Consider the following 20,978-nt stretch of genomic DNA (forward strand, 5'->3'; position numbering starts at 1 on the left):
TACCCAATATCTTCTGCTGCTACGGTGCAGCCTCCCTGCCAGCCCTTTCCTGTTCCCTGTTTTCTGTGCAGGCTCCCCTAGCATTTCCCTGTGCTTGAGCTTTGTTCCCACTGCCATTTCTGCAGCCTTCACCTCCCTCTCTGTCCCCGTGTCCCCTCAGCCGTGTCCGCGGCCTCCGTCCCCAGCCCAGCCCAGGGAGGCCGAGGCCTGAGGGCAGAGCTGTGGGGACCCTCCTGGAGCCCTCCCAAGGAACACGGCCCACAGAGCCCACAGGCTCCACAAGAGGCCAGAAATGAACCTGGATGCTCTGTTCCAGCAAATACAGTTCATGGAGAAGCAGGCGAGGGAGAAGAGGAACTTCGTCCAACAAGGTGGGCCCCGTGGGTGCCATCCTGAGGGCCCCCCATCCCCATTCCCCGAGGATGAGGCCCGCGGGGCTCTCCTGAGGGGACTCGTGCTGGGGAAAGCTTGGCAGAGCCAGCAGGGCTGAGTCTTGCCACCAGCACCTTTCCAAAAGGATGTGACATCCATGAACTGAGAGCCTGCTCTTACAGGTTCTTATTGTCTTGCAGCTAAATGCAACATAAATAGAGGTTATGAGAAAATTATCCAAATGAAAGAAGAGCTGAGCGCTGCAAAAATTAACTTAGAAACCAAGGTGAGCGGGCATATTTATAGTGTACATAATAATGAAATACATTATGTTTACAAATATATGGCCTGTTCTTTCAGGAATAGATCCATAAGCGCTTTCAAGAAGTGTTCTTTGCCTGCTGAGTAGCACAGCATGGAGGAAACTTGCACTGTGCCTTTTTGTAGCAAAAAAGTGTCCAGGAACATCCTTCCTCCCACAGATCTTACCCTTGGGGCTGGCCCCTGGCTGTGTTCAGGGCAGGCTGACTTTTGGGGCATGGTGTGAAATACTCTGTTTCAACAGTCTTATTACAGCTTATTGCAGCCCTTTCCTCCAGTGTACAGAAGCCATCCCTTGGTTACCCAATGCCATTTATTAATATTATTAATACTATTAATAATACTATAATTAATAAATAGTATATTCTGTTATCATTAGTAACAAAAAAAATTAAAATTTTATATTAGTATATTCATACTTTTCACATAACATATATGGAACTATCCCCTGTGTTTATTTCATGGAATCTTGTGTCATATACTGAATCTTTCTGTGAGCTTACAGTTAAGGCTTACAAGCCCTAAGTGTATTTCTAGGGAGGCCAAAGACAGAGGGAAGTTTCTGAATCTATTTAGTGATTTTATTACTCTTTCCATTTAATCAAACTGCAGATGTATTTTCAGATTAAGCAACCAGTTTTGTAGTTTTTCGCCAATAACACCTGTGGTTGCGAATTATTTAAAAATCCATTTGCTTGTGTCTGAAAATTAAGTCTAAATGCCCTCCCCTGTGCTCTTAAGTATCTGTGCTGACAGAATGTGTGTTCACAACAGGCAAGCATGTGGAGCCTTCTTTGAAGTCAGAGCTGTTGGATCCTATCATTTAAATAAACAACTTCAAGAACCTTTGGGAGATTGCCTCATCTAGTTGAGAAAATAAATGTTTGGGGGATGACTTTTATCCTTCCTAAAACAGTCTTTTCTGCCTTTTGTAAAATAACTATTTTAGATACATATATATATTATAATAATTAATTATATCTTATTATATAATATATAACATACATTATATATATGTATATAGAAAATAAATAACATTACTGAGAAGGGATCAGAAGAGATCTCATTTACAAATATTTACTGGCTGCAAATTGAGACTATAATCATGCAGGCAGTTATTCAGATGCTCACATTTATGTATGCCACAATCTCAGAGCCCAAAGGTGCTTTAAAATAGTAACTTATTTATCCAACACAGATTATATCTGGATGTTGCTTGTTGGGTGAAGTCCTCAGTAGTCTTACTCATAAGTTTATTTACAAACATCACAATTTTATGTTTATACTACTAATTTGTTATTGATGCAAGGTGATTTATAATCAAGGTTTATGTGGTAGGCACAGAAGGTCCCGAGAGTAGAGCCATTATTGTAAATGACTAATGGGAAGAGCTGAGGAACTATTCCTAATTAAATTTTATGTACTTTACTGACCAGTATTAATAATATTCTCACTGATGTCCACAAAAATACATTTTTCTTGCTTGCTTAGTCTGCCATTGATTCATTTGTAGATAGGAAATGATATAGAAAAGTAGTAGAATAGAAAAATGTATTTCAATCAGACTGTATTTAGGTTTAAAAATTATTCAGTTATTGACATTATTTAAAGTAATTTATTTTTCACTACACGAATTAGGTTTACATATGTCTGCAATAGTTCATGTAATTCAAATAATATTAAATAAGCTGTTCAGCTAATGGTGTTCAATTTATCCCACACCAAACAACTGCAGTTCTTTCTAAGCAACATATCCAACCACATGCACACACAGCAGCTGATTCCTGACCAAGATGATGAGACTGAGTTCAGAAGTTTTTTGACATTTATTTCACAGACACTGCCTCTGGTCAATCAGAGAGTCCTAGGAAATGTAATTTTTCCCTCTCTTCTGTAAAACCAGGTAGCATGTAATTAGAACCCAAATTACAACAATTTGCTGTTTGCAACTCAATGACTTCTTTAAAAAAATTGGTTGCCAATGCATAGATGAATTTGGCATCTTACAGATGGAGAAACTTCACTGAAGCTAGTTATGTACAGTATTACAAATACAGTGGTGCAAGACCACCCACTCTCTTTGAATTAATATGTAAAATTAATTCTGAGCCAAGCATGACCTGCACACTTAGCATGCTGGATATATCAGGGATGAGGAAAAAGTCTAGGAAAAAATCCTTTCCAACTCTCACATTCTAATCTTTGAGCACTTCATTCCACTATTCTCCTATTTTGATCAGATGAACTTCATCTCTGATCAGATGACCTCCCTCTCCACAATCATGTGTATTATTTAACTTTAGAACATTTTCATTGTTACAACAGTAATACCATTCTGATTTGGTCTTTTCTGCTTCTGCACACACAAACACTCATGTATCAGCCTGACTATTCAATTTAATTCCTGATACTTACCCTGTGCCTTTACTCTCTGTGGGCAAATATAACCTTTCTTTCCCTATTCATCGCTCTGAGTCAAGAGAACTTGACACTCCATCAAATAAATTATTCTCCTCCTTTAATACTTCATATAATTCATATTTGTTACTGTTATAGTTTATTCCCACCATATATCTGCACTTAGGTTAGACAATGATACAGTAGATGTGCTAGAAAAATGACAAGTCTTCAGCCAATTTTGGAAATGCAGTGGTATAGCATTAACAGGGTAACAGCATACCCTCCTATCAGATAAACTAATAGTTATAATTAATAACTGTACAAAATCAAAGTTCAGGGCTTGGGGGGTTTATGATCAAACTGTCAATAACCAGTAAGCTAACTCCCATGGGCCTTCCTTAGCTAAAAAATCCAGAAACTGTGCTCAGAAAAATGTCCTGCTCTCCTTTGCATATTCCATAGTAGCATTGCAGAGTGGATGACATGTACAGCCACTCAGCCAAAACCAGGATGCTTGGACCCCTGTCCCCCTGATATTATTCTGATATTATTGTCTCATTTGGTTTGTGATGAGCTTTACACAATGAGAGGGACGATGGTGGATTATGTTGGCTAAAGGATTCCATATAGTCAACATTTTTCCTGGAAAAAACAAAAATCTCCTAAACCTAGCAGATTTTAAACTGCCATTTTAGATAGACAGAGCACCACTAAATGAGTCTTTCAAAGAAAGGAGACTTTTCAAAATCTTAGCAGTACACTGAAATGTTATTGAGGGAACGAAAGAGCTGTTATGCTTTTGTTAGTCCAGCAGCTTTGACAGCTCTTTCTAAACTGGACCAAGATCCTTGTGGACAGAGGATATGAAACAATAAAACAATAACCTTACTTTATAATTTATTTTTTTTTTCCTTTTGGAAGGTTCAGCATCTTTCTGTAAAGCAGTTCAATGCAGAAGTTCTGAAGAAACGTGAAGACAGCTTAGAAAAACAAAAAGCTGAACTTATGAATCAAAGAGCCAGTCTTCTTAAAATCATGGTATGTTGCCAGCTGTGATACTCACACAGCTCTTTTCTATTGGACAAGAGAAATCAGCTTTGAAATTTGAAAATCTGGGAAAACTAATGTTTTAAATCAGGAATTGTTTTTGGTTGTTTTTTTTTACTTTTAGTATATGTAACAATGTAAATGTTGATATATTCTCACATTTAATTTAAACCATGATCTAAGGTAGTGCTGCATTTTATCTCCAAAGCTGATTTTATATTCTTGACTTAATTTTCTAATGCTTGTTGTTGTATGACTGAACTCCAATTCTGACAGATTATTTCCTTTGTAAAAGTAAGCTAGGGAAGCATTGCCTTAAATTGGATTGCCTCATCCACAGTAAAAAATATTGAAAAGGATCAAAGGAAAACCCCAGGGAGGCCCACACCACATTTTAGCAAATGTGGACAGTTTATCAATCCTGGCATAGCACACAATTTCTTTGATGTCAGACACACCTCAAAAGGTAGGTACTTATAACAAGTTTTCCAGTTTTCTCAGATGCTAACCTGAATATTGCCTTCCTCTTACTTTGTTGAGGCTTCTTGGATCTGTAAATATGAAGAAATGCCACAGACAAGCAGTCTTTTCTGCATATGTATTTGCCCTTTAAATTAACAGAGTGAAATTTTAAACATTCAGTTCAAATTGCCAGTATTAAACCCAAATCTTTAGGTAGATATCTTTTTAACTAAATCATATTTCTGCATCACCCAAAGTATTCCCAGTACTTGTGTGAAGTTTGATATATAAGTTATCTTTTCTTTTTTCCTGCATATAGGGTCATTTCATTTTATTCAATTTAGCAATCAATTCAGATTTCTTAGAAGGAATTTAATATAACCTTACTATTTTGAATACTTTTTTCCCCAGAAAATGAAACTGTGATTTTCTATCAACAAGAGCATTCTTGGTAGTTATAAGGCAGTTAAAGTATGTCTGCATTCTGCAGAGGGTTAAATAACACTTTTATTTAGTTTAATAACAAGCTAAAAAAATCTGCCACACTATGTTATTAGAAAATTGAAGAGAATTTTCTAGTTTCAATACGAGAGTTAAACTGAAAATCTGCTGGTTCAAGTCTGTAACAATGTAGTGATTTTTTAAATGCTCTGTTATCAAGAATAGACCCTTCATATTTACAGGAAAAAATAGTTCAAAACAACAGGCATAATGATAGAGCTGTAGACTATTTTCATGTTCTAGTAAGAAAAAGTAAATATTTTCTTTACTTTTACATGTATTTTTTGTATACCTATTTACTTTCCTACTACGAGTTTAAAGATAAAAAACAACAGTGTGTCTCAGTCTGTTTAGCTTAACAAAGACTTTCATTTATTTTACCTGAACATTTAGTCTTCTCTTTTTTTTTTTTTTCAGGCAGATGCAAAGAAAAAAATTACTGAAGAGGAAGATAATTTTACCAGAGAAGTAACAGAGTTTAACAATGAATATGGACTAACAAGTAATAGAGATCTTCTTATTAAAAAGAAAGTCAAGACTGAAATAAATGATTTAGAGAATGAGGCAGCTCTGTTGAAAAATGGTAAGTCTTATATTAAACCAGTTTATCTTGGATTAGCACAAATCAATAAAATACATCTGTGCAAACCAGTAATTCTAATTTCATTCCCCCACTGTCTGGAGCTGCCTTTTAGCACTGAGCTGAAAGAGTGTGGTCTGACATACCAAGAAAATTAAAGGCTCTTCTGTTCCCTATCCTCTTCAAGTTTCTGATGTGAGCACTGTAAGGAGAAGAAGCCAACCTGAAGAGGCAGCTCCCAGTGCCTAATTCAGCCAGCACAGAGCTGACAGTCATACACACAGAGACTGAATTAGGTTTAGAATCACCTGTGGCTGAGCTCTGTACATTTCCTTTGCTTTAAAAGAATTATATACAGATGTCCTGTAGGATTGGTCCCTTACTGCCACAGTGTAGCTTGAATGTCAGTTGCAGTGCAGAGTAGGAGATGTCTCAGGGTCACACTGCAGGGCAGTCCCTCTGCGAGGAAATCGGGGTCGTCATGGATCACAGGCTGAACGTGAGTCAACGACATCAGAATGCCAGCACCACACTGAGACACAAACAGAATTCTGACCTCTAACACATGAAAATAATTCCTCACTATTTGGGGCAGTTAAGCTCTGAGCTGCAGTGCTGTGCAGCTCATTTTGATCTTGAACTTAAAAAAAAAAAAAAAAGTGTGGACCAGCTGGAGAGAATCTACACATGACCAGTGAGAGTGATCACAGTTCTGGAGCAGATGAGAAGGAAGAAAATGAAAGAATTGTGACTATTTAAGCTATTAAGGAAAAGACTAATGAAAGATGGCTGTGAGCCTTCAAACCATTTAAGTATCCTGTAAAAAGGAAATAAATACATTCTCTATACCTATAATGAACTGAATAAAAAGTAACCAGTGTAAAGCACAGTAAGGCTGAGTCTGTTTGACGGTTTGGGAATCTTTCTAACAAGAGTGGAAAACTGAAGCTCTCTGCCTTTGGAGATTCCACTACCAAAGGAGTTAGGAGTGTCCATTACCAAAGTTTTTGGGAAAAAGGTGAAACAAGCATTTTTCAGAAATGAAAGGTACAGCTGATCCTGCCTTCAGGAGAAGAATGCAGTAGATGACCCCTCAAAGTCCATTCCAGCCTCATGAACTGTCAAGCGACAGACAGCACTTTCAATTCCCCATAGATGCTGTAAAGTTTCTGAAAAAGGACTGTCCACTGGAGTTTGCACTAGGTAACACCTTTCTTATTTCCTGTGGCTATGATACTAATCTACAACTGAAAAGTCTGTATTTGGTGTCAAGTGCTATTTTAGCATTTAATTTTTACATATTCAGGCAGAGCTGGGCAGTTAAATGATCAGTAGTACCTGAAGGGTGACAAAAAAATCTTCTCTAAGTACAGTTGCCATCTCAGTTCCATCCTTTAATTGCACCTTTCTTGAGGTACAACTTGTCTTTTTGTTTGCTACACTCCTGACCACACTGAAAACTCTGAAGTGAAAAGTTTAAGCAACTCATAACAAGGAAATTATGCGAGGACCTCCAGCTGGTAGAAAAACAATCAAAATTAATTCCAGATGCTGTCTAATAGTAAAGGTCAAATATATATATAACACCAAAAATACTAAGAAGGGCTTTTTTTCAGTCCTGCTGAGAGGTGTCTGTTCTCCACCTATTCAATCAGCCATCTTCCTTTCTTTATAGCTGCATTAACTCTAAAGCAAACCATTCTTTTTATGCCCTGACAACAAAATATGTTGAACAGCTAATAACATTAAAAACATAATTTTCTTTCATAGCTATGAATTCATTATACAACATATAATTTCCTGTGAGCTGTGTTAAATATGAATTATTTTAGTTTATTTTGGTTTTATATTTAAGGTTCTTTTGACTAGCTGAAGATTGGTAGAAGTAGTTAAGAATATTTAAGATTGTATCATGAATGCTAAAACTGCAACGCATTTTAATTTAAAATGTATTTTTTCTTAGAAATGGAGTCAATGGAACATAAAAATGTTAAGTTAAATGAACTCCAGCTGCAGAAGGATGAATTAAAGCAGGATTTATTTGCTCTCCAAAGTGAGCTCAAAGGTGTGCCTGATAACTATTTCTTTTGATAATTATTTGTGGCTTGACAAATGCTTTTGAAAAATGTTTTCCATCAATTTTCTTTTCTCAAGCAAAAGAAGTCAGAGTAACAATATTTTAATTTATTTTTACAATATGTAATACATAATTTTTAAACATGATTATTACAAATATTATGTATTTCAATAGGATTTAATTGAAATGTCATTGATGTTGAGGTCTAGAGATCTGCTGAATCATGAGCTGAATATGAAAGAAAGTTTTGCTTTTGTTGGTAATTCACATACTTAAATGTAGAATTTAATATTTCAGAGAACTTAAAATCAACATAAATATTGTTTAAAATCTTTGATGTCAAAGGTGATCACGGCAATAGGGAATATTTTGAAATCTGAATTAAAATAATGTAAATGAGTGCTTTAGTATCTTTTTTTGCTGATATCAAAGTAATGTATCACAGTAAGAGCTAAGAAAAGCAGTAAGTGTGGTCCTAAATTGTTTGCGAAAGGAGCGAAATTTTCTAGATTGCAATGTGTGATTGCAATAATAATAAAATAATTCATTTTCTTTATTTAGATGCCTTTACCCTTCAAAGAGTTTCATGAAGAAATATTAGAAAATACAAATTTAGAATATGTAGAAGGTCTTTGAATATGAATGATTAATATATGTATTTATAGGGTAATTCTGATTTCATGTTTAGACCTTGAGAAAGCAATCAGGGAAGCTGAAAGAATGACAAAACATTTAGAAGCAGAAAAAGTTCAAGTCACTGAAAAACCTCAGACTGATCCTGAATGTTTAAGGTAAAAGCCTCATGTTAATTAGTTCTTAATTTAATTTTAGGACTGTCACAGCAGTCTAGTCCTGGTAACAATGACTATTTTACCTTTCATGTACAACATCCCTCTGAATCCAGAAAAACCATTCATTTTTTATTAGACAGCACCAGGTGCTGTTGATTACAGCATTTCACCCTCACATACGTAATCCAGTGAACCCAAAACTGCAGATGTTTGCAGGGATGTCAGTCAAACCCAGAGGAAGAACAAACTGCTGCTTGGGTGGAAGATCACTTCCTGAGGTCTTGTGAAAATGGTTGTGGTGCACAAAATACTGATGAACTGCCCAGTGCTAAACTTTAATCTGCTGCCTTTCTGTGCAGACTCCATTGCAATGGCCTGGGCTGGCCACAGTAACCTCCTTGGGCTTCTATTGGAACAACTAAATGCAACTAAAACTAAAACTTTATTTTCTCTATGATCTCTGCCATGACTTCTAGTTTGCCTTATAATTAAGCTGGTTTAAAAAAAAGAAATATTGAAGACTTAACCAAGACAGAAGAGAAGACCTTGCACAGTCTTCCTTAACAGTGAAGTTTTCTTCTCAGGAACTAAGTGGTAACAATTTATTTCTTGTCAGTTTGCTTAAGTGAAACATTAGGGTTTTTTCTTCACAGAAAATAGTATAATGTTTTCTTTTAAAAAAACAAAAAAAATCTCTGAATGCAGAAAGCCAAATATCACAGAATTGACCATCTTTTTCCCATTTTGTTATGGCCCAGATGAAAGTGCCCAGATGAAAATTATTTAAAAAAATTTAATAGACAATGCAAAGGAACTCCTCTTTATACAGCTAGTCCAAAAGATTTTCTAACAGCAATTAAGAAAAACACAACCTGTGTTGTGTAGGTTTTCCTACATACCCCTAAGCTTTTGACAAAAAATAAATAAATGAAGTGGGGATTTTTTTAATCTGAAACTTCCAATGGAAAGTTATAACTCTGCAGAGAACCCTGAGCAATTTTCTGAAAGACGATTTGGTAATGACCCATTTTTTGCTGAATATCGGTTTTTGAAAGAAAATGATATATCAGCCCTATTACTAACTCTCTTCAACCTCTTACATGGTGTTGAGACATGGCCAAAATCCCCTCAGCATAAAAATTAATTAGCTCACAATCCTGCATACAGTAGCAAAAAATTTGCATTCAACATATACATAGAAGACACAGTGTAAATAATAATAACAGTAACGATTCTCCAGGACAGTGTGTTATAATTCACTCCTTTACATTATTCATTCAATCATGATATATTGGGGTTGGTGATACATGGGGCTGTCAGCTTCCTTCCAACTAACATAGTTCCCTTGCAGTAGTTTACTGCCATGATGCCACTGAATATCCAAATTTGTGTAATTAGTTTTCTATAATAGGTTTCCTGTGTGGAAGGTATAGAAGTAGCCAATGTTATCATATTTTTAATCCTCAGTTCTGCCCCTGAGATCCTAGGGATCAATGAAATCCGTGTGTGTCTGTCTTTCTCTGCAGTGAAATTAACTCACAGCTCTATAGAATGACACTTTGGTTTTCTCTGGGTGGAAAACTGGATAAAACATATTAAATTCTATTAACTGCAAAATCAGCAAGTGTCATTTACAACCAAAGCAAGAAGGGTGATGAGATTTTCTCATTTCATGAAATGCCTCCTTTTATGGTCAAGATAAGCTAACATTATTTGATAATTGTATGTAGTTCAAAATATAAAGTGCTCCTATGCTATTACCACTATCACAAAATGCAAGCCTTTCTTGAAGTCCAGTAATATACTGAACACATTTTCTTAAAATTGAAACATTTTTTTCATTTCAGATACTGGGAAAAATTTAGGACAGATTTGCCTAAATCACATTTTTATCTTGCACTTGCTTTTGATCAGAAAAGCTCAGTGCTTCATGGAGAGAGATAGCACTGAAAAAGTTAACTCAGATGCCAGAAGCAATAGAGATGTGCTACTGTCTTTCCATGTCAGCACTAATAGATTCTGCTTTTCAGTGGAGCCAAGCAGGCAATCCTCATTTGTCTACCTCTCTATGTCACTGCTGGGCTCTTTAGAACCATCCCAAACTCATACAATTCTAGCAGTTTGAGATTTTTTTTCAATTTAACAAATCCTACTCATCGCTTCTTGGTTTGGACTAGTGAATTAAGAGAATGAAAGGGGATTTAAAGTATTACACACTGTAAATAATGCAGCATGTAAAAAGTCCCCTGGAAGGTGTCTGATCGCTCTCTGGTACCTCTGGATCACCAAGAGGATGGAGCCAGGATCTGCACAGTGCTGCACAGTAAGAGAACAAAAGGCAAAAAGCAGAGGATTTAGAGTGAATTTAAGGAAAAATCATTTTTATCATGTGGAGGCACAGCTTGCTCAGAGAGGTTGCATAGTTTTGATCCCTGAAGGTTCTCCTTCTCAAGATACACTGATATACTTGTGTACATCTTAACAGGAGTCAATTTTGGTCATGTTAAAATCAATATGATTGAATCTTCTGTGTCTGAGAAACAACCTATTTTAGCCTAACAAGATCAGTTTCTTTATCCCCATACAGAGTTTATTGCAAGAATAGAATTCTAGTTTTCACTGAAAATAATTTTTATTACACATAAAGATGACAATATTTTGACACACATAATGTGGGTCAGAAAACTGTTTTTTTTCCCTATGTAATAAGCACAGAATATGATTTTATTTTTTACAGAGCTGGAAACCACACCACTCTTTAAGTGGTAAAAATACCTTTTTTCTTGATGCTTCCTTAGAACAAACATGAGAGACAGTCAGCATCAATAACCTGATATATGTAGCTCCCAGATCACCCTGCAAGTCTGTTACTGTATCACATCCCCAGTCCTAGCTTAAAAATCAATATCAAAAGTAGCTGGCAAGGCAAGAATCTTCATTGCAATTAAGTATATATCTAAAAGTAAATTGCGTTTCAGCTGAAGAGCGCAGCCAGCTAATTCAAATTACAGCAATTCATCTTTGATCTGAGAAAAATGCCCCATACCACGTCTGCAGTTTCATAAAATTTCTCTCAAATCCATCAAAGAATTGCAAAGGGTCATGAGAAGCACGCACTGGTAATTCCAGCAGCTGTTGGGGCTGCTGGAGAGGCTTGTCCTGATACTCACTGGATAGAGAAAAAAGCCAACCTGATTTGGAATGTTAAGCACAGATATAGTTAGCAGGCACCTTGGAAAATGCAAGTCTCATGATACAGGCACATAATACAGAGAAATTTTTAAGAAATGTGGGGTTTATGTTTTTTTGTTTGGGGTTTTCTTTCTTTTTATTTTTTTTTCTTTTATTTATTTTTCCACCCCTAAAGAGAGCTGCAATTAAGATCAAAAGCCTTGTTTTAATCATCTGTTCTGCCAATGCCATCCTCACACACAAAACAGCAGGAAAAAACTTTGGCATCAGCTCTCTGGAGTCCCATTTCCTGGGCAGGTAGCGAGTAACATCACTTAAGTGGAACAATACAGGAGTCAAACAGAGACTAACTGATACCAGTGAATTCCTAACTATGGCATTTCACTGTTATATTTGTTGTAATTACTCTATTAATTATTTATCCTCTTTCACATTTTAATTTTACATTTTTGTCTTGCCTTAAGTAAAACAGCCTAGAAATAATTTTAGTTGAAGTTTATTTACACTAAACCGAGAATTTCTACTTAAAATAGGTATCTTTCAACCTATTTAAAAGGTAAAATAAGGATAAAATGCTTCTTGAAACCTGAATTTCTCTTCTATTTAGAAAAGAACTAGCAGAAAGGAAATGCATGAAATCTGCTTATTTTGTAAATAGTTCACATCTTTGTATATGTGTCCAAATCCTAAAAATAAATTATTCCTTCTTATTCTTCATAATCCAGAAAAAGAAACTCCATTACCAAAATTAGGAAGGAAAAGGTAATTTTTTTTTCATACAAATCATACAGGAAATAAATTCCTTAGAGCTCAGCAAATTGTTCATGCAAACAACAGACTGCCTAAGCCCCATGCATGCTTCTGGTGGATTAATTTTTTTTTTTTTTTTGCAATTTAATTTGATGTTAAATTTTATAATCAGAAAATATCAGTCTCTGGAGTAATATATGTGGTTCAAAATGAGTTTTTCAATGGCAATCTCCTCATTGATTTTTTTGAGCTTTTCTTTTTAATAGCAGTGCCTAGTGGAACTATTATAGCTTGAATTATGTTAAAATAGCTTTCCATTATGAATTGCAGTATGGATTTACAAAAAGTAGATCAAATCTGACTAATGATGCCTTTCTTTGATAAGACAACAGGTTAGATAAAAGAAAATTCCAATGTAATCTATCTAGACATAAAATATTTGATGCTATCCCACATGGAAAAATACTAGTTAACCTAGGGAAGACATATTAAAAAAATTAAATAAAGAAATTAGTAATAGTAACAACAGTCATAGATCTGCAATTCAAAATTCTGGGATTCAAAGGTAACAACAGTCACAGCTGGTCTTGCTTAATGTTTTAATTAATGACTTTAGAATAGAAAGTGTTTTAAGACAACATTATCTTAAGCAATTAAACTCTACACCTTGCAGAATAGTCACTAAAAAGAGGAGGAATATAATTATGTACAGTTAAATTTACCTACTTGTACACAATTAGGGACTTCAATAACAGGTACCTGGAAGCAGACAGGTCTGAGCATACTGTGTGCACAAAATACAGCTATAAACATAAAAAGAAATATATCTGTGGATAAGATAAAAAAAGGGAAAGAATTATTTCCAAAAAAATACCAGGAGGGTGTAAGAATACTTTTTATAAATCTCTCACCTACTTGTCAAAAAAGATTAATTCAACCTGGAAGATGAGCAGAGCATGGAGATCCCATAAAGCAGAATGAAACAAGGACAATTCTAAATCCTTTTTAGCTCTGAGTATATTATACACATGAAGAAAGCAGTGCATAATAGAGATATTAATTTCAGCAATACAGTAGCCATATTAATATACCTAGATTAAGATCTAATTTTCTCTGTCCAATAGAGAAATCAAGAGAATTGAACTAGAAGAACCATTGACCCCTATTTACTTTCCTTGCCATTCAATAGGAATCTTATTGACCCCTAGAAACACATTTCATTTCACATCTCACATACATGCTTGAATTTTTCTTTCCAATGTAGCTCATTTTTATAGTTCCAATGAAAAATAGTCCACACAACTTTGGTTTGCTGTCTGCACAAAAGCAAATCTCATCCTAGATGTACAATTTTAGTGTGCCTTAACCATTTCATGTTTATTCACCTATTATTATATATTCCTTAAATATGTCTTGTGATGTTTTATGTGTTTGGAAAATATCACCACAGTTTACAAGACTTCTAACTACTCTTATCTATCTCTGCCGGACAGCATTCACAAAAAGCAAGCTTTAATCAATGGTAACTATGTATTTTATATTTAACATTTTATCCAGGACAGCAAAAGCAGAAAATTTCTTATTTTACTTAAGGTGGATCAACTTCTTTTAATTTACATTTATTTTCCATTGTTATGTTGTCTAATATCTTCTTTGTGTTCATGTTTCATCTTCTTGCTAGACTTTATTATTACTATTAGATCACTTGCCTAATTTTATTATCCTTCTGCTCCATCAAACACAGACTTTTATATTTAATTGCGTAACTCAAGTACTTGACTATATTTTGGAATACTGAATCCATTTAAGACTTGTTTTCCCTCTTCCTCAATCAATTGATAATAGTCTAAAATTTATTGACTTCTTCAACTGTATCAATAGCATATTCTCTTTTAGTAGCGTCAGCAAATTGTAAATACCAGCAAAATCTTGCTCTCACTGTAGAAACATATGCATTAATTTAATCCCAGTGTTGAACTGACAGAAAACTACCTCTATGTCTTACCTCTACTTGAGCCTGAGACAATAAACTAAAGTCTTCAATACTTTTCTTCAGTCCCAATAAAGTCTTACAACATTGATAAATGTATCTCCTGATGTTCATGATGAAATCCCACAAAATCAAGACACGTACTCTCTTCTAACTTCTTAAGGAATTTCATATTGTACCATGAATTCTATGCCCTGTATATTAGTGTCAAGCAATTCTGTTTTAAAACACACCACAATGTTTTCCCTCAAATTTATGATTAAAAAATAAAATGGTGGTTGTAAACAAGGCAAAGACAAAAAGGAGAATACAGAAAAATGATTGTACTTGTGTCAGCAAAACATAACTAAGAGACAGTCTGCAACTCCAACAACAATTAGGTATGGTCTTTCAGTCCCACTAGAAAAAAAAAATAGACTCTAAAATCACATATTAACCCTACCTTCTACAGAAATTACTTCTCCTTTATGACCTCTTCAGATAAAATTAATCTTGGAATGCAAGTTTTGGATACTAAAGTCTTGATCCAGTAACTTGAATCTATGGATGATTTGCAGAGGGACCTGTTTGACAATAACATTATTTTCTTCATAGTTCAATTTATAATACCAGCATGTATTGATTTCAAATTATTTTTCCTCTTTGCCATGTGCATATAGAGCTGAAATTCAAGAAGAATGTGTATCAGCCACAAATGCCAATGACATTTAATAGCTGGGCTCATTTCAGAGCTGCAAAATCGATCATCTTCAGTGATCTCCTCCTTCTTCATCTCTGTCACTTCTAGCATTCAAGACTAATGGAAAATTGGCCATTGATAGCAGAGCTAGGTCTAGGACAAGATAGCATCCAAAAAATGCTGATGTTGTTGTCCCACCCACTGGATTTAAGGCTAGGTTTAGCTATTGCAAATGTGGCATTTCAGCTCCAGCTGTTCATTAGAGCCTGTGATACTGTAACTTGCCAGGACACCGTTAGTCCAGTGCAATGACTTATTTTAAAGCTATATTTTATTTACAGCAATGAGAACAAAATACTAAAAATAAAACAAAACCAATGGACATGGGGAGCCAAATGCTAATGTGATTTTTCAGATTATTTTTCCTAAGAGATCTGTCTTTTTTCATAGCCATAAAAAGGGTATAATTGTCAAATTAATCCTTGTTTTAGCAAAAGTTACATCTTTTTCCATTTTCAAAGGTGACAGAAAACCTACCTTCTATCTAGACTGTATAGTTTCATGAATAATTGGTTTGCACATTCAATCTGATAGTGGAAAGATGAATATGAATATCCTGCTTATCTTAAATGTAAAATGAAAAAGCAAAATCTGCTTTCAGGTTAAACATTTTTTTTTTAATAGTTCCATTGTCTCACATTCCTTCTGGTAAAACTTCATCATTTATTCAGTAACTCAGGCGTCTCCAATGCATTAATTTTGTAGACTGTAACCTAACAGACAGCTCTTATTTTGTGAGTATAATATTCCTGGCACATACTGTAATTATCTAGCTTCTAAATAAGAAAGAAGGAAGACCTGAAAGCAGATCAATTGATTAATGTAAGAATTAAACACCACATTTGAATCTCTTGTATCACCACTCCCTGATGCTATGTAAGGAATTGTGCTCTCACTACTTTTAAAAGTTTTGTGAAATATTCAAAATAAAATTTTGAAGTCCATACACGAAATGTTAGTTTCAAAACATGTCAACAACAAAATTTAATTCACAATCCCAAGACACAGATAAGCAACTCCTACTGCTTATCTTCTGCTTGTTCTATCCCTAATGTGGACCTAGCGTGGACTGGCATCATTCTCAGCTAACAAGTAGCAAATAGGCTGTGAATCAGTTTTGCAGCGTGGAAGACAACGGGAGAGCATTTTCTCTAAGACCCTGTCTTTTCCTAAAGTAAATTAAACAAAGTAGGGCTTCTGTTTGTCTCAGGAAATTAGGGTTCTAATATCACACTTGCAGAGAACACAGAGAGAAAAATGCAGACAAGGCAATGAAGTTAAGCAGATTGGATCGAGATCACAAGCTGATCTTAGACCTTGAAGTGAACTTCTCTCAATGAAATGGACTGAAAACTAACAATGTACTAGAGCACAGTGAAAATTTCACTTCTTAAAGCGTAGTTCCAAATTCCCTTTTCAATTCTTGTAAGCATTATGAGAAATATTTCTGTAAGAAGGGACATTTACTCCTTCATAATGCAAGCACAGAGCTCATGCTTTTTCCATATTGATGGTAAGATATTTGTGTTTTCCACAGGAACAGCAAAATTAACTTCCAGTCCAGTCAGTCTGTTATTCTAGAGCTACACAGTGACTAAGCTATTCCTCTGTTTAAAGATATAACTCTCAATTAAGCCATTTTCTGTGTAGGAAACCAACCCTCTGCACTATGGCAGCTAAAGAGGTACATCATCTCTATAAGGTCAAATAATTTATTGCCTATTATAGTATATAAAAGCAAAAATAGTTGCTACCTTCTGTTTCAACTTCAGAAGAACCAAGCTTTAATGCATTGGTTTAGCTATTTAATGGCTAGAAGAATATTTTCAGTCTGTTTGTATGTTCCAGAATATTCAGATTGCTGCCTGAAACTGTATTAAGGTAAACAACTTTATCTTTGTCATTATACTTTTCTTCTGACAGCCATGAAAAGACCCAGCATAATCTCATCACCTTGTATTTATCAGACTACTGAAAACTCTGCCATAGATTTCTCTGGGCCTACCCAGTACTAATTTAAACCACTACAGCCACTGATGTGCAGAGTTGAGGTATCTCCTTTTAGCAGGACTAAGCAGTCTTTTGAACGGAGAAATATATAAAAATATCTATATATAAATATCTATATTAAAAGTAATCCTTATTGTAGAAAAGCTGGAGAACTCCTGGCTGAGAGTATTGGGAAACAGTAAGAGCTGAGGAATAGTGGGAGCAGCAGGGAGAGAAGAGGAACAAAAGCTGGGGAGTCTGTGGAGGGGTGTGGAGCAATGCTGGCACAAGGGCAGGCAGAGCACCCATCTAACCAACATTCTGTCTGCAGCAGAGGCCACAAGAAGACACCCAGGGAAGGGAGATAGGAATGATAACATATGGTGCTTTCTAAGTATCACCATTCCAATTCACATGTTTAAATAAGGAAAATGATGACTAATGAAGCCATATATCTTTCACAGTTTATGAAAAGAACACAGTCCAGAAATTTGTCTAACTAGCAAACTTAAATCCTGACCAGGAGAATAGATCAATGAGGCTTTTCTCAGACAAGTCAAATTGAGAATTGGGACCAAACCTGAAAAAATAGTTACCCAGCAACAGTTCTCTGACCTGAAAATTTATTTGTTTTTGGACACAGACTTAAGAAAGAATTGGAAAAATGCAAAGATGATAGCTGGGAAAGTGTCTGTGAGACTCTTCAAACAGAAATTGAAATTCTGCAAATGGTATGCCATTTTCAATATATATTTTAAGTGTTTGATAATTTTAGTTTTTAAGGTGTCCTTTAGGATGATTAGCAGTGGTTTTAGATAAGCAGATTTTTATACTGTGCACATGCCTAAACAACATCTTGTTGCAGACACATTCCAATATTCATTTGTTGCAGTTTATTTCCAAATGTCCAGGAATACAATTTCTACAGAAAAGGAAAGCACAAAGAAGTATTTAAAGATGTGCTTTTAGCACAAGAAAGATGTGCTGGGAGGACTTCCATAAATCTTTAGTTTATTGAAAGCTGCAAAAGATTATGCATTTAGGAGCTAAATTAACCTTTACCTCCATCTGCCAGTTAAATGGAAGATGGCAGTAAGGAGAAACAAGATGATAACATCCTTTCATCTAGTATTTTATTTTGTCCACTCACAAATTCCTTACAAAAACTTACTAAAACATATTTTTCTCTAAATGTCAGTCCTAGCTTCAAATTTCTTGATCGCCAGCCTTTGTCACAATACAAAGAGAAAAAATATTTTAAAGTCCCTTTTGGGAAACAAAGAGGTTTTAAAGGTTCATTTTAGAGTCCTTAATTGAGCTGTATGAAGACACAGCTGCCACTACCATCAAGCAGAATGACAGTCCTGAGAAATTTGCATTACTCATTCTTATAATCAGTTTCAAGTTTCTATTGAAGTAATGTGACTTACTTGTACTTTGTTACTTTTTACATTAATTTTTTTCAAAAACAAAAATTAAACAGCTCAATGTTTAAAATTTTTTCTGTTAAAAACATACTAAACTAGTAAGGTTTCCTTTTTTACAATTTCATTCCTTCTCTTTTCCAGAATTTATCACAAAAGAAGTCTTCAGGGAAATGAATAATATGTGGTATATAGTATGGAGTGTCATAGAAGCAAATCTGAGACTTTTTAAATATTTTTATTCAGGTTCTATCAGATTTGTTTATTTTTTTTTTGTTTGATTAATTCACAGTTTGTATTTGCCTTTACTTTTCATTAAAATAAAATTCGATTCATTTAGAAATGAAGGTAAGTTTTTGTTTTATTTTCACATTCAACAGCTGTCCCTCTATAGGTTCCTCTTTGTGGCCCAAAGATCACAGCACCTGGTAAACTATACATAAGGCCCAGTTCCTACATTTCTAGCTCTATTCTTTATGTGCTGTTTTTCTAATGAATAGTTTCCTATTTTTAAAGGTGGTGACATGGTCTTATTTGAGAGGAAGACTGCTATTATCATCAATAACTCTTAACAGGAGCTGTGACTATTTCATTTATTCCTCAACAATTCAGTTCTGTAATGAACTCCCTGAAATATCTCAGCTCCAGCAGCACAGCTTGACAGTCCAGAAAATTTGCAAATCTACTGAGCTCTTGGTGCCTCCAGTGGTAGTAAGCCAGTCTATTACTTAGCACTTGCCTTCTGATAACACAAAAAATCCTTTCTCACTCTCCCACAGCCCACAAAGTACTGGGTGCCAACTTGAGCACTTGAGAGCAAAGATAAAACTTTATGCCAAATGAAAAGTCCACATTTCTAGAGGGTTGAATCAGAATTCCTATTCACTCCAGCACGTAGGACATAAAACTGTAACAGCAGCTCCCAACCCCACAGCGGGAGCTGACTTCATCTTTCAGGTGCTTACAGCAAAACCATGAAAGAGCATTCACTCTGCTCAGCCTCAGTCCACGCTGTGGCCATTGTCTCATCACATCCCACTGAGTGTGCAAATATTTTTCAATGCTTCCCGCCTGGGGGTGGGAAGGATAATTGCTCTTCACTTGTTTTTCTACACCCTGAGCCCTTCAAGCTACAGTGAGTGTCAGTCACACATAAAAGTGCAAAAGATGTTTTATTAAGAAGAGAGGAATAAATCACTTTTGGAAGCCAACCAAATTCTGCCTTAGATGGAGAAAGTTTTTCCTCTTGGAACACAGCTGCAGTTTGAAGTTTGGCAAGGTTTGATCTGCAGCACTGGTATCAAAATCCTCTGATCCACTTCGTTAGCTAGTATAATTCCAAGTGCTTGGAATTATCATTCTTAATAACCAGTGCTGTTGGAGCTGACATCCTTATAAGACTTTTTTTTTTGTCTCTTCCCTAAGAGAGATCCTCTTAGAACTGCTGGATCTTAAACAACTTAGTCCCACAGACTTCTATGGGACCATCTGACTTTTAAAGTTAGGCAACTGCTGCTTGTGGGTTTTGATCAAATCCAAAATAATACCGTTACATATGAAAACATGTACAGACAGCTAAAGCAGGGATATTTCTGAGTTTAACTGATGAAACAAATCTGGGATTTGCTAAAATAGCTAGAGTTTATCTTGATAATTTTATTCATTTAAGAAAACTTGCTTATGTTAAGCAAGTCAACCAGGAAAACATTATTTTTAAACTTTTTTTGTCTACTTATAGTTGCTTTTATTTATAAGAACCCTTGAATTTCTTTTGAAATGGTCTCATATTTATACAGCTCTTTGGTCCACATAGATTAAATATTCAGATAGGGCATAAACTGGAGCTCACTGGCTTACCTAAAACATATATTTGAAATTTTGGTCTAAGTGGAATGAGAAATAACATCCAACAACTACCAATTAATACTATTGATTAATGTCCCTGTATCACATAAAAAAAATCATCAGTGGAAAAAAAAAATACAGTAAGCTCTTTTCAGAGACTTCAGATTTCAGCAAGCCAGTCGAAAGTTCAGTTTTGCTTGTGTGTGCATCTTTTTATGTTGGGTGTGTGTGCATGAAAGTCTGTGAAAGTCTGACTTGGTTATTGTAGTAGAATTACAGCATAAATATAGCAACATTTGTAATAACCCAAATGGCTAAAGCTTTCAGAATCAATACAAGAAAAAACCCCAAGAATAAAGATCACCAAAAAAAAAAAAAAAGCAGTGAAATAGAAATCAATACAAATCCTATTGGGCTAAACAAATCCCTCAACAGCTCTGGAAAAAACTATGCCAGACTAACCCAGTTGTTGCAGGGTGAATGTAAGACATACTAATT

The 20,978-nt window shown here is 35.2% G+C and overlaps 1 protein-coding gene across 1 annotated transcript; it reads left to right on the forward strand.

Annotated features, from left to right (window-relative positions):
* The first annotated feature begins 292 nt into the window (after positions 1-292).
* CCDC172 (coiled-coil domain containing 172) lies at positions 293-18,812 on the forward strand. The gene is made up of 8 exons (XM_058841643.1): positions 293-371; positions 573-658; positions 4,015-4,131; positions 5,521-5,686; positions 7,647-7,748; positions 8,449-8,551; positions 17,855-17,942; positions 18,780-18,812. Exons 1-8 carry the CDS (start codon positions 293-295, stop codon positions 18,810-18,812), a joined length of 774 nt encoding a protein of 257 aa, XP_058697626.1.
* Positions 18,813-20,978: the final 2,166 nt, after the last annotated feature.

The sequence above is a fragment of the Poecile atricapillus genome, chromosome 6 (assembly GCF_030490865.1).
Source record: "Poecile atricapillus isolate bPoeAtr1 chromosome 6, bPoeAtr1.hap1, whole genome shotgun sequence".
Lineage (NCBI taxonomy): Eukaryota > Metazoa > Chordata > Aves > Passeriformes > Paridae > Poecile > Poecile atricapillus.

Coding starts and splice junctions, on each gene's coding strand:
- CCDC172 (XM_058841643.1), top strand. CDS start 293: ATGAACCTGGATGCTCTGTTCCAGCAAATACAGTTCATGGAGAAGCAG. Junction 659..4,014: donor AAATTAACTTAGAAACCAAG/GTGAGCGGGCAT, acceptor TCCTTTTGGAAG/GTTCAGCATCTTTCTGTAAA. Junction 5,687..7,646: donor GGCAGCTCTGTTGAAAAATG/GTAAGTCTTATA, acceptor ATTTTTTCTTAG/AAATGGAGTCAATGGAACAT.